At 39.1% G+C, this 24,590-nt stretch overlaps 1 protein-coding gene across 5 annotated transcripts in view; it reads left to right on the forward strand.

Moving 5' to 3' along the window:
- RNF19A (ring finger protein 19A, RBR E3 ubiquitin protein ligase) overlaps positions 1-24,590 on the forward strand; it is a 57,203-nt gene that overhangs the window by 17,553 nt on the left and 15,060 nt on the right. For 3 of the 5 annotated variants that reach the window (XM_059474543.1, XM_059474561.1, XM_059474552.1), the window contains exon 3: positions 18,333-19,083. In XM_059474543.1, the coding sequence (XP_059330526.1) occupies positions 18,467-19,083 (617 nt within the window). In that variant the 5' untranslated portion in view covers positions 18,333-18,466. Of the gene's footprint in view, positions 1-6,176; positions 6,345-17,368; positions 17,550-18,332; positions 19,084-24,590 lie in introns of those variants that run through there. The other 2 variants (XM_059474570.1, XM_059474577.1) reach the window with 2 other exon arrangements.

The following is a 24,590-nucleotide window of genomic DNA, read 5'->3' on the forward strand; positions in this document are numbered from 1 at the left end:
TTCATGCTTTGTTTTTAGAATTTATACTATATATGAAAAAAAGCACTTACACATGTGATAAGTGTATGATAGAAGGGAAATATTCTTGGTGGGTATTCATTTGGACTGGGGCCGCTACCTCAAGTAAACATCAAAGAATTCCTCTTTTTAGGAGTTTGTTAGAAGCTCCAAGTATTGTGTATCCAACTGTGTATACAATACTTAGAACTGACACTATCTTTTATAAGTAAGATTAGTACTTCACATTATGAAACCAAGCATTCAAGTTTCTTGTTATAGTTCATTCAAAATGTAGTTGGTCTAAAGAAAAAAAACCCCACCAAATATTGTGAGAATATTTGAGAATCCAGAGGAAAGGTTTCCTAATGTTTAAAAATATAGTGCAACTGCTCTGAGAATGTTATAATGTCTGTATTTTGGATCAGAGGTTGGGGTGGGTTTTTAAAATTTTCTTCTGCTTTTATTTTCTTAGAGAAGCCTTGTTCCATCTTTATTTTATTTCTGTGAAAATTTGCAAGGAATAGCAAATTTTTAGAAAGTGGTTCTGAGCATTTTCTTAAAAGACTGTTGCGCCACCAAAGTTCTGAACGTTTCACATACAGCCACGCTTTTTCAGCCATTGTAGCAAGTGGTGAGGTACTTACATTTTGTATCACAGCTGCTGGGCATCAAGTCAATGATCAGAGACTCAAGTGAGAAGGAAGAATGCTTCCTTCTGCTCTTGATTCTGTCAGGATGAGAGGCTTGAGAAAAGTGTGAGCTGTCTACTTTCAGTTCAAAGGATGTATAGGAAAACATGATAGAGGCAGGGTAGAGGCAACAAGAAGAGGTAGAAGGAAAAAGGATAAGTGAGGAGGAGTAGGAAGAAAAGATTGCATGAAGGAACTGAGGGTGATGTAGACTGTAACAGCTGGTTTTAAACCAAATCTCTCTTTTTATGACAGTTGTCCCTACTTCACAGTTTTGCTGTCAAACTAAAGCACCTGCAAAAGAAAATTACAAAAGGAAAGAAGAGACTGTTTACAGGTCCTTAACCCCTGCTAATTATTGACCAACATCTGGGGAGGAGGGATGGAAAGGTTTAAATGAAGCTTTGCCATGCACAGCCCTCTCAGCCACCACCTTGTCTGTGTTTGCTGTTGCAGGAGCATGGGTTTATTTCACAGGGTTCTTCCTTTGAGATGTATTTCACAACCCCTAGTTCAAAGCACGCTGTAGCAGACTGTGGTGTCCTTGAGAGAAGGCATTCTTCCAGGTTTGTTGTGCTCCTCAGAAACCCACTGGCCAGCATTAATCAAATCTGTCATGGGGATAGGAGTTTCAAAGAGAAACTAATTCTGGTTAATGCTAGCTAAGTCTTGGTGTCTGCAGATTATTAAATTGCAGAAAATTTGTGTAAGAGAACCTTCTCATGCCCTGGCAACAGAAAAAATACTATTGGCATTTAAATCATTAGACAACAGCCACGTTATTTGGAGTGTGTTGGGATAGAACCTTAAGATAGGGAATGCCAGAACAAGGAGTCTGTGGCACCTCACTTGTAGAGTGTTTGTAGTGTTGGGCAAGGCCCTTATAGAGTAGTTAGGTGTTTTCCTATATGCCATCTTCAGACTTTCAGGTGTTGATCAGCAGGTCAGTGCTGTCAATGCTCAGTCTAAGTTTTGGACCTATACATTCCTATATTGGTGCAAACAGCCTTAGAACTTTGGCAGCCCACAACATCAGAATCTCATTTCAGGTGACAGCATTAGCTTTGGTGTTTGTTTCTCATTTTGCAAATTTGGAAAATAATTTTCCATTGCAGAATTTCTATGAAGGTTTCACAGGACTGCTTTGAAGATTGATTTGCTAATGATTTTGAAGCCTTCAGTCTGGTAAAAATATCTTAAGGATTTGTGCGGTATTTGTGAATTCAGTGTTGTATAATGTTGTTATAAAGCAAAAAATATGCAACATGTAGATATGGAGCCTCATTTAGTATGGAAATGAGAAAAAGCTGTCGCTGGAATGAGGCTACTCCAGAAAAATCAGTATGTCTGTGTGATTCTGCAGGAAGTTCAGAAGCTGGACACAGCCTTTAAGATCTCCCCATGGTCTGGAAATGACTGCTAGAGCGCTAAGTGCATCCAGCAGAGCTCTTCCAGCTTCTCTTACTGCAGCTCACCTACCTGATGCTGTACTTCTCATTTTTGGGGTGAGAAGCAACTGCCCCCCTTAATTTGTGTCTGTCTGTCCTGGTAGTTGGATCTTTGTTGTGCACAGGGGAAGGGATGTCCTGATGTCCCTGGAAACAGTGACAAGGATCAGATATCACAACCAGCCATCATAGGTGCTGAAACTGGACCAAAATTTGCATTGCCTTCCAGTGCACCAGCTACACTGTCAGTTGACTGGTTGGGGGGATGCTGAATTTAGTTTGTATGGACACCTTGCTTTCTGGAATCCTTGATTTTTGAGCATTCAAGTGTGCAATATTAAATGTCCTAATAGCTCTTAGTGTAGCTTTCTGTGCCTCTGTTACCTGAAGAGTATTTGATAATACTCTTCAATATTACTCTTCAGTTATACTAATTTGATAATTTGTGTGTCACAAGCAGATAACTTATTTATTGGGAAAGGACTTCCTGGGGGGCAGAAGGAGGGTAAGATTTTGTCTTTTGTAATCACATAAGCAGTGGTGAGATGGCAATCGCTTTCACTTCACCAGGTATGGCATGGGTGTGTAGAACTTTCATGTACTAGAATTAAGTACACTGTAGGAAAGAGTTCTATATGAAAAACTGAGTTGTTTAACACAAAGATTTTGTTGGCCTTGTTGCTAGAAAAAGACTTGGTAGCTGAGTTTTTTTGGTGGATCTCAATACTGTAGACAAACATGAAAAGACTAGAAAAAGTGGTTTTAGTAAGGTAGAAAATCAAAGTAGAAACCAGAGGTGTCAGAAATACTGAAACGTGGACATGATCCAAACCTCTATATTAATTTCCTTCTTTGTTATCAGGCCAAACTTAAGGAAAGAGTAGGTGACACACAATTACTCTACACCAGTAAGTACCTGATAAGGAGAGGGCAGTTTCTGGACACTTGTGGGTTTTCTCTTACTGTCCCGAGAACAATTTGTGTTACATTCTCCCCCTTTTCCCTTCTTTCAGTAATTTGAGGTGAGGTCAGATTAGTGAACAATTAATACTGCATCTATGTGTCAATTGTATAGAATTCTGCTTTCTATGGTAGGTTGACTTTCACTCCACACATTTCATATTTCTTTTCTCTTTCTCATTTTTCTTCTCTCCCCTTCTGTCTCAGCAGAACAGTCTTGTAGGATTGTGGCTTCAGAGACAACTATGTTACTGGACATTTGGAGAGTAAGGAGAGAGGGACCAAGACAGGGAAACCTGTGAAGTTTTAGTAGTGCTTTGCTCTTCCATTGAAAAGCCGCAAATGCAGCTGAAGGTGCTGGAACTTCTCTAATGGGGAAGTGTGGGCAGATACAAACTACCACAGTTATATCAAAACCGAAATTTAAACTAAATGGTGTGTTTTAGTGTAGCTGTTATCTTCCCAGAAAGGAACAGTCAGCCTGACCAGAAGGTATTTTAAAAGGCTGCTGTCAGCATACATTTAATTTTAGGTTAAGGCTTGCTAGTATAAGTAAATAATATAAGTCTTGTGAGTTGTAACAATCCCTGTTTGGGCACAGTGTTGTGCCATGTAAGTTGACCTGGCATATTGTTCTTCTAGTTTATTTGCATTTATCATTCATAATCTCTACCTGTACTGATGTTTGAATCCTTTTTAATATGCCTTGGCCTTTCAGCTTCCTTAAGTTCCATCACACCACTCTCACAGTTGTACCACTGTGATAACTGTGAGGTGACAACAGATTTGCTCTTCAGAGGAGGGATCTTTAATACTGGCTAAAACTGCAGCAGAATACTTCTGTAGTTGCACACAACTTGAAGAGAGTGAGGAATCATTTATGTTCTTTCATACAGTATTTGATAATTTTCTGTCCCTGGAATTATTTGAGGATTAGTAGGATTGCAAATCAGAAAGGTCAGAAATAGGGACAGAAAGTGAATTGTTACAAGTACTTTTGTTCATAATTATAAAAAATGTGAGCATGAAAGAAGTGAATGACGGAACAGCTAAAAGAACTTCAGAATAACTTTTCTGTTACAGCTTTTTTTTTTTTAGTGCAATGTTGAGTAATTGTTTAGAAAATAGAATAAGCTCCCCTTACTGAAAACACAGTATACCAGAAATGTTAAAGAAACTGCATTTTTTTCAGAGTAGAATTTGTTATCTATTGTGTTCACTTATAGACTTGAAGCTTCTAAATAACTATTAAATCATTAAAGCTTCTGTTTTATCAGCTTACCTAAGTTAAAATGATCTGATTTAAATGTGGACACTAGAGCTCTTTTGACATTTTATATGCCTTATTTCTTAGGTAAAGACACTGAAAAAGTTAATCCTGCAATGCAAACAGATGTGCAGCCAACATTTTTGTAGGGGACTTTGGTTCCTCAGTAACAGTGATTGTGCTTGTTTTATTCTCTGTTCTGGCATTGGTGCAGTGTATGATTCATTTTTGTCTCCTGCTAGCTTTAGCAAGGAAACCACACACACACTGCAATGTAACAAGGCTAGAGAGTACATTTCAGACTGAATATGAAACAATCATCGAGAATATTTATTTGCTCTGTTGAAGTTTCACCCTGCATTATGAAGCAGACTTGCAGAAAAAAAACCTCTTGCACAAATGTGTTTCACATTTGCTGTAGGCACTTCTGTGCTGCCTGAAGAATGGAGCTGGTGGTAACACTCAATTCTGAAATCCTAAATACTTTCAGAGTTTGTTTATTCTTGCTGTTTCTTCCTCCCCACCCACCCTGAGAAAGCATACCACATTTTACAATTTGTTTCAATGGCCCAAAGAAAGGTCTGGGTTCAGACTAGAGCTTAGGAGTTACACCTGTGTAGTAATCCTTACAGCTGAGGGGAAGAAAGCTGTGATATCCAGATTTGATACCCAGATTTTCTGAAGAGCAGCTGGCATCATGTCCAGGTATTTTGTATTGATCTAGTCTTGCTGTAAGATAGCAAATACAAATAAAGGTTAGTCCATATCACAGTGCACTGAGTTGGAACGGGATAGTAAGCTACAGTTAACTCAGTAATGGTTGGTAGTGTCACCAGGTTATCTAGAGACAGATGTGGCCCTTTGTGAATATGAAACTCGAAGTTCATTGTGTTTGGTTTTTGTTTAAATGTCAACATCTTTTCTGGTTTGTCTGGTGTCTCTGTCAGACGCTCAGTTTGCTTCCCAAGATGATTTCCATTAACAAACAGACTCATGTCAGAAGCCGTGGAAGCTAAGTGTCATTATCTTTGAGAGTTCAATGCAGGTTTATAAAATCCATGTTATGAATCTGTTTCAGAATGCTGTCCTCAGTGAGGGCTCTTCTGTTTCATCTGGCACCTGCTGGATGTCAGGTAGAAGCTCTGACAGAAGTGAGGAGCCTTTTATTATAAATATATGGGGTAGCTGAGAGTAAGGCATGAAGATGGTTGCAAGGTCATTTTGCTTACAGACTCGAGTGTGAGGATCTGTGACACGAGCCATCACACTTGTGAGTGTGCCTTGGTGGTTTTGTGTAGCTTGCTGAGAGTGAATGCTACATTTCTGAGTGAAGAGTCAGAATGTTACTGGTGTTGGATTGGTGCAAAGGGGAGCCCTGGTCACTGTAAAAAAAAAAAAAAAAAAGGCAACAAAACAATAGGTGGGACCTCTGAGTTATTTTAAATATCTTTTTAGTATTATTGTTCACCACGGATCAGTGTCTGCAGCTAGTTTCAGCAATCACTTAGTCTTCAGCAATCCGCAGAGTGTACAAACTGTTAGCTTTGGCTCTGCTTTCTGCTTCTAGAATAATTCAAGTATTTCTTACTTCAGGCATCTGGGTTGTTTTTGGAAGGTGGAGAAGATGCGCTGCCGTCTGCCCTGGTTGTGTCTGGGCCAGGCGGGGTGGCCCGAAGGACAAAGTGTGCCCGGCCGGGGGCCGCTGCTGCCTTCGGGGCCGCGCCCCTGCCCCGCCGGCTCTGGGCTCTGCGGCCTCGCGGCCTTCGGCTCCTGCTGCACGGCTTTGTTCCCCTCCTGGCTCTGCTCGGCGCAGAGAATTTACCTGAAGCTTGCATAGCGAGCCGGTCACATGGACAGACCGTGCCAGATACAGCTCGGGCTGAAAAACTGAATTTGTCCTCCCTCTCTTGCTGCTCTTGTGCATTCTGTGGCGATGCATGAGCGCGAGCTCGGAGTTCCACAGCACAAGGGAGAATGAAGGTAACTGCTTCTAAAGCGTCTGCGGCCGGGGAGCTCTGATGTCAGGCAAGCCGGGAGAGGGTTTGCTGTGCTCCGCTCCGGCACCGAGGCAGGCTGGAATGGAAACACTGCTTGGGTGGCACTGCGAGCTGTCCTTGGGGCCTGCTACTCCCTCCGTGGTGTTGTGGGTAGAAAATGTACTTGATAAACTATGTTCGTACCATTTGTTTATTACAGACATTTCAGAATATTCTGTAAATATTTGTGCCTGACACTATTGGCTGGCAGGATATTGCTTTTAGCTCTTTGAACTGCAATTACAGTAAGAGTTCTTTGCTGGTGTTTCAAGTGAAGATATTCTTTAGAGGAAAGCTAAATATATTGCTCAAGGACTTCCCTCCCCCCACCCCCTGTTAACAAGGTTTAGATAAGCAAAAAGAAAACAAATCAGTAATCAGCTACTACAATTTGAAATTCTTAATGGTTAACTTGCAAGTAGAAAGAAAACAAGGACTCAAAGACACTGTGAATTTAAGAACCACCAGAGAAACTGGTATTTTAGATTTAAGATGAGCAGAGATTTGACTTTTGTTATTGCTGACTAAACAAATATCTATGACCTGAAAATAAATATGAAAGCCTTTGTGTTATATTCAGTTTAAGGTACTTGTTTCATCTAAAATTTATCTGGCTGCAGACAGCTCAGGAAAGCTATATTTAAGGCCATCAGAACAGAATGGAGCAGTGGATGCCACTGTGACAGAATTCAGAGTCAAGCTGTTGGGTTGCAGCTGAATTTAAAAATAAACAAGAAGCTTTTGTGTTTGCATATTGTTTGTGCTGCTTTTTAAAGGAAGAAATCTCAGCACGTGAGGACTGGATCTCAGGTTTAGGCTAACAGGTACTCATGGTTAGAGGCAGCATCTTCTGTACTAATTCAGTTTACCAAATCTGATGTTTCTGTGGTCTAGGAAGCTTTTAAATCTGACTTAAGGTGTTGGGTTTTTTTAGACATCTACTAAAAAGGGTACAGTTGAAGGCATATTACCAGTGTTACTATTAAAAACCACAAAGCATGGTTTTACCTCAGAACCTGAAATAAAACAGGTTTGTTTGGAGGCTATAATTAGGAAGTGTTTAGCTGTTCTAAATAATGGAGAAAATAAGCACAGTAGCTTTTCTATGAATTGCATTATGCTTGCTCCATATTTTCTGCCTGTAACTGCTGGAAATAGGTAATGTGTCACAGTCTGTTGCACAAAGGGGCCCAGCTAATGATGTTTCCATAATTATGTGGAAAGAGCTGTTGAACATGATGCTTTTGAAGGAAAAAAGTAACATTCAACACAGCAAAGGTACACGAGTTTGAATGTGAGTGGGTGAGTGGGAAGGAAAAGGCTTTGCAATCCCTCCTCAAAAGCATGAGGTGAGGGAGTTGTATTTCAGAAATACTCACTGTGTTGTGAGGCCTGGCAGTGGAGGTGTAGTTCACTAATTAACAAGTAACAGAGCAAGTGGAATAGTGCAGCTCTTGACACACGCTCGTTTGTCACTGAGCACTAAAAACTGCTGTAGCCTCCTCAGCTGGCAGAGGAACATCACTGTTGGTCTTCTGCAGGTCTTTTTTGACTTTGTATTCTGTTGCTAAATGTGTGAAACATAGCAGGAAAACTCTGAGTATTTATTTTTTAAAACTTGGTGTGAAGCTTTCTGACCATCCTGAATGTGGCAGCACAGTCAGGGTCTTGTTAGCACTTTGTGAGCCAGTGTGTCACCTGACACAAGGCTAATGCAGTGGTGTGCAGGGGATTCACAAACTCCCCTGTGTTGATTCATGCTTGGACACCATTAAGGCAATAACGCCTAAGAAAGTTTCACAAGATTCAGTCTTTAAAGCCATGAGTGGGCGTGTTTGTGATGACTTTTCTACCCATTTTATGCAGCAGTTGTTTTGCATAGAGAAACTCTGCTTACTCCTCAGTCTGTGTTGATGTCAGTGAAAAATGTTTGGAAAAACTCTCATCAACCTGGCTAAATCCTGCTGTGTGCTGACAGAGAGAGCATATCTTCTGGCGTAGTGTGGTGTTGTTGTAGGTGGGATAATTGTGCTGGCAGAATAACTCCTCCTATTGGCATGTATTGTATTTCCAGCATAGGTACAGCATCAGATGTACTTTAAATGACTGGCATTCAGCTCTTTCTTGCTTTGTGCTTTCAAAGTAGTGTTTACACTATTTACAGTGCTAGTGGAGTCTGCCTGTAAATGCTGCTGGATCATTCCCCTTCTCCTATGCTGAATGGGCTCTGTCTTTTCAGCCTGGTGGTTTTTATTTATTTATTTTCAGCTGGACTAGAATAATGTTTTCCATTATTTTTTTTTTCCCAAAGACACATCAGTAAGATTTAAATTTTCACCTAGTGTAGTCAGTCATAAGCAAAGATCTGTGACTAGTCCATTGTTTTTGCCTTCCTTTTATAATGTTCTCCCTTCATTTTACATTAAGTTCAGCTGTGAGATAAGTTTCATGGTACTTCTGCCATTTCCTGACGCCAATGGTTTTTCTGGAGGCAGTGAGTTTCCTGTCTGGAAGCTACAGGCAGTGTTTCTGGCAGGATGGAGTATTTTTGTTTCCCTGGCTAGACCTTTCCCTGTCTTTGTTTTTGTCTCTTTTCTCTCAGTTGTTGGGGTTTTTTTGGTGGTTTTTTTTTTTTTGTTTTGTTGTTTTTTTTTTTTTTTTGTTTGTTTGTTTTTTGTTTTTTTTTGTTAATCTTGGGCTGTATTTGATGTTGCAGCAGTTAATTTAGAACTATTATTGCAAAAAACTGACATGGTGATTTGAAGTATATCCATGCAGGATTTTTCAGTTAGTGTACTTGGCAGAATAAATTAATAGGTCAGGCTGCAGGAGAATTTGAATGTGTTTTGCTAGGTTTTGACCTAATCTCACGTCTTGAGTGAACAGGAGCTGTTGGTTAGGCTGGTGCAACTTTGTACCTGACCTGAGGGCAGTTTCACAAGTTGTGGCATTAGCCATAACAGAGTTCAGAAAACTCTGTCATAGTTTCTGTCTGTATCCCTGACTTGCTGCTGCTAGAATAGACAGGCATGAATTATTCACTCAGTCATCCAAGCTTTTCTGAAAGTTTTCTATTTAATTATATTTACCAAAAGTATTAATTCTCTGTAATGCGATATCCAAGAAGACCAAAGCAGGGCAGTTGTTCAGTTCTCAAGGGCTGAGATACTGGCAAAGTAAGTTACTGTGAGTTGTCACTGTGACTTCAGAAACTGACCAAGTTCTTATCCCCGTGGTAAGGTCTTGTTAGTCAGCCTAACCTGATGTCTTACCTGGACAGCCTAACCTGGAAGAATTCAAAACTCTTACTAACTTTTTAGCAATTCTAAATCCCTTTTAATTAGTTTACCTTAAAAGCTGTATGCAAAGTATATCTGTATATACGGGGGGGGGGGGGGTTTAAATGGTAAAATAGCACCAAATGTTTAATCAAGTAATCCATTAATAGCTCCCAGGATTTCTTAGTTGGAGGCAAAGCTATTTCAAGATTGTGGGGGAGGAGGATATTGGTGTTTGTGAATTGTTTTTCTATATTTTTTCTTTGTCTCCCTTGCCTCCAAAATAGAGGTTGATTATGCCAGAGATAAAACAGAGCTGGGAGATGCTGCCAGTCAGACAGTCAATAATATCTTCCCTCAGTGCAGGACAGAAACTCTGGCTCTTGCTGAATTTAAAAATCATTAGGAGCCAGGAGCTGCAATCTGTAACCTCTTATATATCCCCTCAAGCTGCTGTCTCTGGTATGCTGTTCAAATTCTGTTTGTGTGCTCTGTCTGGTACTCCTGTTCATGGTTCCAGAACTGCAATATTTGTCCCATCTCATTTCTTGCTATGCTTTATTTCGTTTGTTTTTGTAGTGGAGCAAACTTGTAAGCCTGCTTGAAAACAAAAGCTTGTCAGAATTCAGTATGTAGCCATAACTGTTTGACCAGGCAAAATTACAGGCCTGAAATTAAATCTGCTTATTCTGGAAATCTGTTGGTATTGGTCATTTTCATTTTGGAACATTTTCTGTAGGAATGATCTCAGCATTTGAGAGTGTTGCAATGTTTTCCACTTGCAGGGATGGTGACACTGCAGGAAACAAAAACTGTCTTTTGTTATTTCACTGGTGTATGTCTTTAATTATTTTGCAATGTATAGTGTAGAATAAAAAAGCAACTGCAGGAATGAAAGTATTAATACAGATAGATTAAACCTCTTTTTTTGGCACATAGTAGACGCAGCTTGTGCAGTTTTTAAATCTCTTAGTGTTCCACTTTTCAGACTAGCTAGTAAAATATTTTAGAATAATAGTTATTTCTATGTATCTGTATCTATATATAGATATATAAATCTCTCCACAACATTCAGAAGTGAACATACATGCCCATCATTGCGCTGAGAGAACACATTCAGTTACTTTTGCAAGAAAAGCATAGTGTGAGGATTCTAATGATTAAAGGATTAAAGTAGTTAAACATTTTGGTGATTTTTGTTTTGCTTCCTTCTTGGTTTTGTTGTGTTTTTTTCCCTTCAGTGTTTCCAAGCCTTTGGTGTCCTCTTGGCAGAGTTTGGTGTACATTTGTTTGCAGAAGGCACCACAGTGCACAGGAGAAGCTTTTGACACGCAAGCGAATGCGTGGTTGAACTAAGATTGCTCTGCTGAGTTAGATAAGGGAAAATTGCAAATAGTCTTACTGGCAACAGACACAGGCCTGCAGATACACAAATAGAAAGCATCTCTCCACTGATTTCTTAGCTTTGGTTGACCACTGCACACAACATACCCAGATTTAATGCTGCTGACTTGGAAAATAAATGTTTTTAGAATTTAAGGAATTCTTTCCCTTTTGCCACCAGACCGAGGGAGGCACTTTGGGTGTACTCTCTTCTTTACAGGCATTATCTGCAAGAGGAACAGCTTTGCCAATCATTTGTTCAGAGACTTTCAGAATGAGCTGAGCAGCTTGCGAGACTTCCTTTCCTAATAGCAGCTGTCATGGACACATGATACAGGATGTATTGCTCATAAATTTCTAAGGAAGAAGCATAACTTTTTTTTTTTTAATAAGCTGTTGAAGATTTTTCTAGCTGTCAGGGTTAGTTTGTCATGTGCTACATACCATTGTGAATTTTAAAACAGAACATTGTATATAAGTTCACTTTTGACAGTTCTGTAGGCTTCTCTGTATTGTAAATACTGTCAATCTTTTGATTTTCATACCCGGTCAGTCTGACTCTCTCAGTCCTTGAGCCCGAGTGGGTTCATAGTCAGTCTGTTTGTGTCATTGTTTTACAAACAATATTGCTTTGTTCTGTAAGGGAAAATAGAATTTCCAGATAATTGACACAGGACCTTAAGGAAAAATAAAGTGCAGTCAGAACAAACTGAGACATGGTAACAGTGCAGTAGAGATAATTTAATCTCTGCCTCACAAATGCTTTTCTCTTAATTTTGTATAATAGTATCCATGAATATCAGGGGTTTTTAATAACATTGAATTGAGGAATTATGTGGGCTGAAAGGGGCGTTAAAGATAATCTAGTTCCCGCCCCTCTGCCCTGCATGGGCAGGGATAGCGCCCACTAGATGAGGCTGATCAGGGTTCTGTCCAGCCTGGCCTAGAACAGGTTGTGGGGCATCCATAGCTTCTCTGGGCAACCTGTGCCAGTGCCTCACTATGCTCTGAGGAAAGAATTTCTTCCTAACATCTAACCTAAATCTCCCCATAAGAAGTCAGGTGAGACTAATTATTAGAAGACTTTCTCTAAAATAGCTGACTGCATTGTAGCAACTTCCATATGTTAAAGCAACTCTTGTTGCTTCTGAAAGACCCCTTGTACCTCACTTAGCACTTGTCTAATGGTCTGCATGTGCCAAGTTGGCTTATTCCAGAGGGTTTGACTTCTTCTCAAGTTAGGGGTAAGGGCCCTACCCTGTTCTGCTTACCATGCTGATGTGGGCATGTCCCAGATTGTGTCAGCACCTTCACTGAGCCCACTGTGAGCTCCAAATAGTGAGTGAGTGCTTGGTATGGTACTTGCTGGGAACTCTGCTCCCAGTCTTTTGGATTTACAGAAGTTAAATAAGTGATATTATGACACTGCAGCTGTTTTTCTGTCCTTGAAAGATGATATGTGAAGTTTAAGTCCTGGCATGGCAAATTTCTAAAGGTTTTGAAAAACTTGAGTTAGTTGTGGATTTGGGAATTCTGTTTTTGGAATAATGGTCTCTGCAGCTATCAGTTATAAGCAGCTATCCATTGTAAGCATAAAGAAATGAGATGTAATTAACTAAATGATCATGTGATTTTCACTCTGGAAAGGATTTACTACTAGTAGGAGCAACTCCAGTAACTTTTGTAATAAATATTCTTCATGCTATAAGAAAAGCATTCACGTACATAGCTCTTAGAACAAAGCAGGATAAAAAGTAAAAGATACCTTCCTGTGAAAGTGTCTGAATAGTAAGACTTCCATAACATGTAAATTACCATATTGGCACTCTTTTTTGAAGGAGTAAAGTCCTAATGAAGTAAAATTTACATGAGCATGTATTTAAAGTAGTTTTACACAGTTCAGTTTGATTTAAATGAATTATTTAAGAGGCTTTGACGACTGTTTTTTGCATCCTGTATGTCATACTGTAACAAATCACTGCAAATGTTTAATAAGTATCTGTATGTTTGAGTTTGTGTTAAATGCTTGTGATATCTTCTGATACAAATTTGTTAACTTTCTTTTGAAGAATTAACTGTTCAATTTAGTCCAAATACTATCAAGCCTTTCTTTCACCTTTTATTAGAAATCAAAGTCAGAAGACAATAAAAAATGCCACACAAATTAAGTTGAAGTATCTTTACAGTCTTTGAAACTCCACATGGAAAATGTTGCTATTCTTTTTCTTAGAATATGAAGGGAAATATACTGAAGGAGTCATAAAGCTATTCTGCTAATTGTTGCAGTAAAGCATGTCACCTGCACAATATGCATTTGCCTAATACAGTGCGCTGCATTGTGTTACCATTAAAGGATTTATTTTTCATCTTAGTGCATAAGGTTCTGCCAGCACCTTTGTTGTTTCAACATAATTTCCATCTGTTTTCTTCCAAGTTGCAAAGTGTTGGTTCTGCTTGTACTAAATAATCTGTAATAAAAGTAACAGTCCTAACATGCCCTGACACCATGTGCATTGACATGACTATGGTGAGATGTTTTTCATGGGACAGAGTGTTTCAGAAGCACATAGATGTCAAAATTTAACCTTGTCTAAGATGTTAAACTTTTCCAGGCTGTTCATCACTCTTTTAACTCAGTAATGCCAGATGTATACTTGAACCTGAGGCATGTGTAAAGTGAGTAGGGATATACTCTTTTAGAAGTCTTCAGGCAAAAGTGTTTGTATTTTCTCCCCAGTTTAAACACTGCTGTGGAATGAGCTGACATTTAAAGGATGGCCATTGAAATCAGGTACTTGTTTACTGTTTTAAAATCCTGTGTGTTGGTATTTAATTGAGTAGCTTCAGCTCTTCCATATTTTTGTTTCACGTTTTATTCCTCTATGTTTATAGTTCTTAGACAATGGATTAAATGAAAAGGAAAACTTGTTTTTTGATGCCTCTTTTAGATGATTACTGATGTCTCTATGTTAACAACATCGCAGCTTAGAAATTTTAGAATTCTATGTGATTGGTAGGAGATGCTTATTGGAAGAGGGAAGCAGGAATTCTCTGTGATGGTGACTGAAATTCAAGCTCTGAAGGTCTGTTTGTTTTTTTGGTCTTTTGTTTTACATCTCTGTTTAAGCTGGATCAGTCCATTTCAGAAAGCAGCTAGAGAGCACAGATGTTGGGAATTGTAGATGTCAGAAAGGAAGCCATTAGGAGTCAGTTTAATCAAGAAGCAGCTTTCAGTATGCTGACAGAGTTGGAGGAGCAAATGCCTAAGATGAAGAGAGTTTGTTTGGAACAGAAGTCTAGATCTCCCCCAGCAGCTGGGCTTATGGGGGTAGGCATTTGTCACTCTTTTCTTGCAAAATCAGCAGAGTTATTCTCAGCTGCACTTAGGGCATTTCCAAAGTGTTTGAAATTGGTGAGAAAAGCAAAGATTGTGCCATGGAGAGCCATATGAGAAGATACTCATCACCCCAGTCATCTCTTCAGTTGAAATCTTCTCCCTTGGCAAGATTATTCCCTTCCTTTCCCTCTGCCTCCATTATAAGGTCACCAATAGCATTTACTTAAAGAAGCATGGTCAAAAAGAACTATTGAAGGCATTTAGCTGGATGCTTATTAGGTTTCCCTAGCAAATAGTTCAGGCAGGGTTGCACAAGGAACAGATACCAGCTTAATACTGAATTTCAGGTAGTTGCAACTCTAAATGTCCTTTATGCATCTTCAGATGACAAGGTGTGTTTGTGCTGTGGCAACTGGTGTTTTGTGGTAAGGCTGTGGCACGAGCAGAATGCAAAGCACGGCTGGAATTGGGATTTGTGGTAGGGCTTTGGGCATGGCGGGGAGCCAGAAATACGGTTTTTCTGTAGTCAGTAAGTGCTTTTGAGGAAATGTTTAAAACAGTGGTGAACTTTAAAGTTTTAGGATTTGCACTCTCTCTTTTTTCTGTCCATTTGCTGTTGCCCATGTTAGTTTCTTGTGTGTGTTGACAGAGTTCATACTGGTCAGTGAGAGTAATGCAAAACTTGCAATGTATGTTGCCTGAAAATCAGATTGTTTATTACTACCATAGTTTGTGGGTCTCAGCTCATTTCAAGTAGTTGGATTTCCGAGCTTCAGTTTGCACACAGTGTATCCCCTTTATGTGAACTCGTTGTTACTGGAATAATGTGGGCATTGTGTTCTCTGGCTGTACAAAATCAAGTATTTTTTACTTATTTTGTCAGCAGAAACATGCAGATGCTGTGTTGGGTTGGGCAACATGAGAACTGGCCAGTGCTCCAGATTGCGCTAGTAAAGCTTTTATGGTTTTGTGCAGCTCTGATCATTATTAGCATTGTAACATTTGTCTTCATTTTTTCCTCTAATAAATCATCTGCTGAATCTTTTCACTTCAGCAAAGTCATCTTTGAACGTCACTAGAATGTCAGTCCAAAATTACTATATAAGGAAGAGCTTGGCTTTTGAAACTAGTTCTGTGCGTTTAAATCTAAAGAGCATAATTGATGATTGTCTGAAATAACTGGCAACTTTTCTTTTCAAAAGTCCTGTCAAAGTTTAACTATTTTCCTTAGAAGAGCAATCTGCTCTTTTAGAGAGACTGCTTATCAGATCCCATTATGCAGAGAGAACTATGAGATGTACTGGTCTCTTTTTTTAACATCATGGGAGAATCTTTGTTCATTTAAAAAGAAAAAAAGTACAACTGGTTCATCACCAGAACTGCTATTTCTTGATTTTGTACATCTGTTGGAACTGGCAGAAATGCTGTAATAACACATTCTTTCCTCTCCAGAGAAAGGGAGGAGGGGAAGGTTTGTAGTCATACACTTGGCTGTGTTACTGTGTTTACTTCCTACCTTTTTCTGTTTTATTTTAAAAAACAAACAAAACCACAACCCCTCCAAAAAAAAAAACAAAGAGCAGCAGACTTTTTGCCTGAAATTAATGCTTTGCTTGCTGTTCATTTTGTTCATGAACTCTCCTGATTTAGGAGGTTGGCACTTTCCGCTGCCCTCGTGGTGTCTGTGTGAACATACCAATGTTAGTAATTATCCAGTTATAAAAATGCTTTTAAGGTTATTCTTGCACTTCTGAACATACAAATTTAATTGTCAGCAATGGACTGTATCTGTAGTACATTTCAGACATGGTCTGTCAGTTGTGTCTGTCTATGATATAACATAATACCAAGATCCTGGAGAGAAGGACATCTTCTGTGAAAATTATGGAGTAGTTTTTTTTCAGTTTCACATTTTTTAATTTTTTTAGATCAGGGAATGTTTTAGTTCATTTAATGAGAAACAGCAGCTGCAAAATTATTAAATTTGTTTTGGGAACAGGAGCAGGTAAAGCATCCAAGATGGGTTTTTTTGACTAAAAACGTTCCCTTAGGAGGGAAGGAAGAGTATGTTATGTTCTTGAAGTATTTATACTCTTTTAGACTCAGAGTAAGCTAAGATTTTTTTTTATATGTTCACAGCAAGATTTTCCTTTATTAGGAAAAAAAGAAGAAAGACGAAAGCAGTAATAATTCAGCATTTGAAAAATAGAATATGGTGGCTTTTTAATTCTAAAAGGACTCTAGGGGCTCAGAATGTAAGACCTCTTTTTATCAAAACCAGGAGAAGTACATATTTTTTGGTAGGGGTTTTTGTGGGGGGGTTGAGGTTTTTCCCCTCTTTTCTCTTGTCTTTAGTGTTCCCCCTTGAGGCAGGTGGTATCCGTGCGGAGTACTGCCATCCCGCCTGCTAGTGGATACTGACTGGTGTAGTCGTGGCTCCCGGCTGGTGCAGACCCGGCAGCTGCCTGTGGCTGTGTGCAGAGGGCCCAGCCCCGGCTCTGCTGAGAGGGACAGCCTGGGGGCTATTTCTGTGTTTCCTCTTTGGAGAGGGATTCCTGTTTCCGCTGCTGCTGAGCCGTCCCCTGAAACTTCCCTAGTCTTGACCCAAGCAGCTCAGCGATCCCTTCCGGAGGCTGCAGCACGTGTTTGGATTTGTGCCGGTCTCTAAGGGCTGTGCAGACTGCTTAGCTCTTATAAACATAGGCATTCATCTCTACATTCCTTTGTTCCTACCTTTGGACTTAGTTTTAGTATCCAGTTTCTGATTTTATCTTTTGGTAAGGTCATAGAAACCCATTTACACCTCTTTGTGGGGTTGGTAAACACTGAGGAAAGAAAGGATGGCAGTAGTTTTGCAGGGCAGTAGCTTTGCATGAACATTTGCAACACTGGTGCAAATGTCTTTCATTCTTCTGTTATTGATGCAGTTCACCAAAAGTTTAAAAAATTCCTCTTGTACAGTCAAGCTTCCAAGAAGTGGGAATAGTTGCACGTTTGGGGAGAGCTTAGTGGTTTTGGTTGGAGATGATCTGCTGCTTTTTCCTCTGTCAGAGGAAAATAGGAAGAGTTCCTTCTTTCTCTCTCTTCTCACTGTGCAGTCATTTAGGCATCAGAGAACAGAAGGAAATCCTTGGTGTCATCTTATACATAGGTAATAACTGAAGCTCGGTGTGTGATGGGAATCTGGTTTGGGGGCTTTTTTTTTTCCTTACAGAAATACATCTGATAAAAAATTCAAATGTTGTCACCTTAACTGTAGTCTTTGCTGTGCCCTTCAGCTTCTATATAATCAAGCAGTGTTGGCTGTCACTCTGCAGCTCTGCTCCCTGAAATATTCAGATGCCTTATGCTATAAATATGCATACTTCTCTGAGAACCCTCAGATTTTGAGAATATCTTGAGTTGTTTAGTCACAGTGATTTAATTTCTGCTGTCAGTCTAAATGGTTCAAAAAACACTGAGGAATCTTTCCTTTAATTAACTATATTGTATTTGTACTTGACCTCATCACATGTGCAGAAAATGTAAGGTAGAGAAAACAGAAGTTTCCAATGCTGTAAGCCTGTTGCTAAGCTTTATAGAAGAACTTGCATATTTACTTAATTGTCACCTTGGGTTTTGGTAATTTGTACACATGCATAGATACAGCGCACACCCTGCTTCCCTTGGGAGAGCAGGGGAGTGTAGATACCTTTCTCTGCACTGATTAAGTGTAACAAAGATAGTCCTTGACCAGAAGGAAATTTCAGGCTTGTTAAGATAAGAAGGATGTAAAGGCTAGAAAAAGCTGACAGGAAGAGGTCTTGGGTCAGATGGTGAGGAAAAGAAGGTAGCAATAGGAATAACAGGTCACTAGAGTGCTGTGACCTTTCAGAACCACTAGTGATTGTTGTGATTCTAATCCTGTTTTTTTTTATCTCTCCTCCTAATACAGGGAATTCTTCTGAAGGATTTGCTGGAAGCAGATACGTGTGAATTTTCTGCATGAAGACTCTCAAACTGGATTACATAATAATATGGCTGTATCCTCTGCCTCCATTTGATCCTTAAAAATGATTAGGATTGTATATGAACTTTAACCCCTTTCTGATGAGTGACCTAGACATGAGTTTACATCGGCAAATGGGCTCTGATCGGGACCTCCAGTCTTCTGCTTCCTCTGTGAGCTTGCCATCAGTTAAAAAGGCACCAAAGAAAAGAAGAATTTCATTGGGCTCACTTTTTCGGAGAAAAAAAGACACGAAACGCAAGTCTAGGGATTTAAATGGAGGTGTTGATGGAATTGCAAGTATTGAAAGTATTCATTCAGAAATGTGTACAGACAAGAACTCTATTTTCTCCACATGTACCTCTTCTGATAACGGAACAACCTCTAGCAGCAAACCAAGCGGAGACTTCATGGAGTGCCCCTTGTGCCTTTTGCGGCACTCCAAGGACAGGTTCCCGGAGATAATGACTTGTCACCATAGGTCTTGTGTGGATTGCTTGCGTCAGTACCTGCGCATTGAGATCTCGGAGAGCAGAGTTAATATTAGCTGCCCAGAATGCTCAGAACGCTTTAATCCTCATGATATTCGTTTGATATTAAATGATGACATCTTGATGGAAAAATATGAAGAGTTTATGCTTAGGCGATGGCTGGTTGCGGATCCTGACTGTAGGTGGTGCCCAGCTCCAGATTGCGGGTATGTATTTTTCCTACATTTGCAAAAAAGTCACAGTGTAAGTACATAATTTTCATAGCATTATGATTTTTGAAAAGTCACTCACTTTACTTAGGCTGTTGTTACTGTTGTATGAATAGGTAGCAGGTAGAATTCTCTTTAATAAGAAAAAAGACAAGAAATCAAAACAAATTCAGTTGAAAACAACAATAAGAACCTCTCCGAGCCACAACCACCTTCCCAAATAAAATGCTTTCTTGAGTAGGTTTTCCTTTTTGGCACAGAGGGAGTTTCAGCAATGTCAAGCAACTTTTATTGGTAGATGCCTGCCTTTATTTACAGCAAGCAAAAGAAATTTAGATGTTGCACTGCCAAGGAAATGATACAAAGCTCAAACTGAAGAGAATTGAAAAATTGGTGACTGTAATTTAACTTAATTTGTTAAAGCGCTGTGGGTAATTTGGCTTTTTAACTGTGAAAAATGATTTAAGCTTTCCTTTGAATTTAAAGGCCTCTCTTGCTTCTTCCATCTTGTGGCTGATATCTTCCATCTTGTGGCTGATTGAGACAGCACTTATTGCCTGTCAGCAGGATTCTGATGTAAGACAATCAGCTTGTTCCTGCTTATTATCTGTTTTAACTTTGCTTTAATACTTTAAACAGTTCTGAAATCATGCTGAATTCTAAGTAGGCTGAATACTACTGAGCAGCAGCTCATCATGCTTTTGTGCTGCTGGTGTCTCAAAATGCCGTTCTTCAGCAAGCTGCTTTTTAGAGATTGTTTGTGTTATCATACTGCTTAAGGATTTTAGGCATTACTGCAGTCCAGATGTGCAGTGCACACTAAAAACTCAGAGGCTGACAGCTCTGTTTCAACGGCTCACAGATGAGCAATAAGAAGAATGAAGACGAGGAAGAATGTTGCAAGAGAACAAGCAAGATAGGACTGACTGTTAGGTAGATTAAATACTCCAATATTAATAACCAGGTGCTTAACGTTTAGGACTTATTTAAAATACAATTTTGCTTTCATACTTTAAAAGAAACAGACTTTGCTAGCGCAAGTCAAAAGCAGGGACTGGAAAGTTGATAGTTTCATATCTGGTCCAAAGTGGATGGCATTGCTGTGGCATAGTTTGAGGACAGAAGGAAAAATAACTTGAGAGATGTTTTGGTTGCATGAGCTTGTAACAAAGTCATATGGACAAAGCCAGTACAGTTTACTCTTAATATTTTGATACTGAAAAATTAAACAACCACTGGAAGATATTATTTGATATTCAGAAGTATGCTTTGCCCTGAGTTTTTGTGGTATAAGCAATTATTATTCAAGCTGAGGAGAAGCATTTAAGACCTGTTAAAATATTTTCTATTATACCATGTTTGTGGTTAAGATACTTTTTTTAGTATTTAATTAAGTAGACTAAGGCAGGTTTGTTTAACCTGTTTTGGTTTTTGTGCATCCATTTTCTTATCTGTTTTAAAAAAAGCAAAATTCTAAGTATCTTTAAGTGGTCAGAGCTGTGATGATAATTGCTATGGATAATACCATCATAAAAATAAAAAGTGGATGTTTAGAGCAAAGTTAAAGTTCCATGCAGTCATGTGGGACCACAGCAATGCATTAGTGTGCAGCAAGTATTTAAATCATTGCTCCAGAACTGCTTGTTGCATGTTCCATACTCTGGGATGGGAGTCCTGTGAAACATACAGTATATTGCCAGGCAGATAAACTCTGACAATGTCTGTGTGAAGGGAACAAACTTGTACTGCACAGGCAACCTTATGTTGTGCTTTTGGTACCATGATTTTTCCTTATACTTGGAGTGGCAGGGAAATGCTTCACAGTGGTAGATGAGTTCTGATTTTAATGCACAGATAGTGCCTCCTCACTGAATTCTCATTACTATAAGTTTAAAGTGGAATAAAGTTGGCTGCTTGGGTACTTCTCAGGGGGATCACTAATTTTGGTTGTCATCCTAAACAAACAAGGGCTCCTGCAACCATGTTTTGTCTTCTTCCTATCCTTCTCCTGATTGTTTTGAAACCTTCAGAACCTTTAGATCTGTTGGGCAGCAGGGATTGAGAATTCAGCAGAAGTTAATCTAAGTACTTAGGGGAAAGGGCATACATACTACTTGTACAACAGACAGACCATCAGTAGTGCCTCCAGCAAGAGTAGTACCTGTGTATGAGTCCTCCAGTTAAAATTTAAATTTGGCTTTCAGGCAGCCACCACAGCACTGTCTGACAAGTGTGTATGTACCCAGCTGAGGGAAAGCACACAGAGGGAGGTAGGAAGGAGAAGTGGGGTGGGAGTGGTGTGGAAAGTAATAATGGGGATTTGATGTTGTGGTGGAGCTTAGCAGGAGGATGAAGGAACTGTACAGGTGTAAGGTTTAGGGAAGCAAACTCTACTCAGACTTCCACAGAAGAGCCTTTGCTAACAAAGGCTGTTCAGGGTTGATGCAAGACATTCAGTGCGCACAAACTGCAGATCAGCAGACATTTCCTTTAATAATTACTTGGTGCAACAGTAGTCACAGTTTCTAATTGCTTTGGCAGCTAATCCACTTGTACAATATGCAGTTAAAGCTGGGGTTTATTTCTTTTTCTGAACAGGTTTTGAAGTGCCATACTGGCAGAATGCATTAGAGTTATGACCTTTTAGCATGGATCAAATATTTCATGAAGGAAATGGATGGCATGCATTTACTAAATGTGCAATTAATCCCAAAGTAGGAGAGGTGCAGTAACTTCAGAGGGTAGCATAATTTCCTGAAGTTGACTTGAAGATTGGAAACAAGTACTGTAATAAATAGGAAATAGGTGTGAAATTGAGCATTTTAGTAGGAAAAAATTACTGTAGAAATAGGTAAAAAATGGATGGTGCACAACAGTGCTTCAGCTCTTCTCAGTGTTGATCAAATGTCCCATGTAGTATTGTTTCAGGGTTTGGGCATCACACTAAGTCAAAAATCTGGACCAGATAAAGAGCAAATCATTATAAAATGTTCGATCCCTGAAATGAAAAAATTGAGGGAAACTAGATCAGTCTGTTAAAACATAGGAGTTTTTTTATAGCATTGGTCTCCTGGGTTCTAAGGAAACAAGTTAATGGTTAAGAACTAAATAATTCTTTTTCCTCTCTGTTCCAAATCCGATTGAGTAAAAACAAGTCCTAGGGTCAGCAAAACTTGAACCAAACAGATCTTGAAACAAAATTATCTACAGTACCAAATGTATTGCTCTTACTTCTATCCCAGTGGAGAACTTTTATCCTTCCCATAGGAGAGCTGCAGATGAGTTTGGAGGAGAGGCTCTGCTGCAGCAGCTCTGCCTGGATGGGCTGAGGGGTTTCCTGGGCTGCTTCACCCACAGCTTCTGTTGCAAGCTCAAATGCGTCCTGATCATGTTGTTACCCGAAGCACTGTGAAAGTCTGGACCAGCTGTAACCTACCAGCAGTGGCTTGATGGGAGACACTGTCATAGGTGATCTTTCCCTGAGGAAGGAGCACTGGTACAGAACCTCATGAGCCTTCTCCTAGAACAATATCTTTGTAGTCTGTTTTTCATACCAGTTCTCCAGTGTAATTTTAACAGGCATCACTGAATCAGTATTCCACATGAGTTCTGTCTTTTCCTCTGTTTGAATTATTTAATGGTTTTGCTCTGAGATTGTATTGCTGACATCATTAGAAGAGAGCAGCAATGCCTAAATGTTCATGCCTTTATCAGGCAAAAAGCAGATCATGCAAACAAGTACAGATTCTTCTTCCATCTTTTCACTGTGCAGCCTGCAATTAATGGCTCACTGCCTCTGGTTTTTGTTTTACTGGGTATTACTTTGAGTTTGGTTGATTGTCCCTACTCTCACCCTAAACAAGAACTTTAGGCCTTCACATCTCCTTTAAAAAGAATGCAAATGTTAAAATTAAACTTGTAACCCTGTACAGTTGGAACTGAGATTTTCTCTGGTCTAAAACGTTACTTTCTAAAGGTTTGCCGAATTCATCAGTACCAGTTAGGGAGTGCTTTCAGGGATGTGCCCATGCTTTATTAGTGATAGAAAGGTGGCAGGATATAAATTGGTACTTGATTCTGTGTCTTAGACTTGAGATTTTTTTGGTCTAAGATTAGCAAGCCTTGAATGTATCCCTGTATGTTGAAAGAAGTGTTTGGATCAGAGTCTCTTTGTGTACATGCAAAGCAATTATCTCTTCAGTTTGCAGAAAGTGAGGAAAATGAAGCTGATTAGCTTGGCAGCAATATAGAAGAGTCTAGCAATTTTTGAAATAAATCTCTACTTGGAAAGCAGGAAATATTTGTAAACAGACAAGCATGTATCTCATTTGTAACTGCATCATCTGTAAGTGTTGAAAGGCCTATTTGTTTGCAAGATTTCCTAGGGAGGAACATCAAATATGCTGTTTTAAAACAATAATGGAAGGGACAGGATTTGCATTAACTTTGCAGAGTTTCAGATCTAGCTACTTAAATAAAAATAGCTAAATTTTAAGTTAGGCTGGTAAGTGTGAATATTTTAAAAGTATCATTACTAATAAAGAATATTTTGAGTTAATGTATGCAACTGCTATAAAATGGACAGGGGGTAAAAATAAACAGTCTTTAAAAATAAAATTACCTTAATTTGAACAGACAGAAACTGAAGTCTTGTTGCATTTATAAGTCTGTTGAAGTCTACTCAGGGACCCTGTTTATGTGAATAAAAGCATACATCTGTTTTAAATGTTCATACCAGTGGACTTAGTATTATATATTTAAAAGAAAGCTATTACATAAAATTATTGAAAAAAGCTACAATGGGTATGAATTATAAAACATATATACATATGTTTGTATTTACTGTTAATGTGAACACATTGTGTTTTTACCCTGTGAACTTTGAAATGCAGGTCTAATGAAGGAACAGTTTTGTTACTTCAGCTCTCATTGTACAGAACTGTTCATGTAGTGTCTGATTACAAAGTAGCGTGACACAGTTCTGTAAGTCTCAACATTCTCGGAGGTTTTTTGCTCTGTAGTATTGTCAAAGTGGCATTGAGGCCCAATCTCTTACCAATTTTTACATTTGCATTTGAAATGTATTTTTAAATGCCTTAATTATTGAGAAACAAAATCCTATTTATAAAATACTTGGTTCATTGTTTAGACATTTTAAAATACAGAGAGTTAACAAACATCTGTTTAAAGTAAGTAGTAGTATTCATGATAAAAGGCAATTAGTAAAATCCTAAAATGTCTTGCAGTGTCAAACCAGTTGTTGTTACAGGTGTAAGTTACACTGCAATGGACAGGGTCGATCTAAGACATGCCCAGAGTGACTGGGACACTTCTGAACCTATAACTTTCCCTAATTGATTAAACACCTTATTTGGGTTTATTGTCCCACTCTTCTAAACTGTGGTTTCTTGGTGGCTGTAAACCTTACAGTGTTGCATTCAGCTTTAAATACAGTATATTTGAATACTGCATGGAGTAAAGGTGAGTGAGTGTTGCAGTGATTA

This window comes from Ammospiza nelsoni, chromosome 1 (assembly GCF_027579445.1).
Source record: "Ammospiza nelsoni isolate bAmmNel1 chromosome 1, bAmmNel1.pri, whole genome shotgun sequence".
NCBI classification, from domain to species: domain Eukaryota; kingdom Metazoa; phylum Chordata; class Aves; order Passeriformes; family Passerellidae; genus Ammospiza; species Ammospiza nelsoni.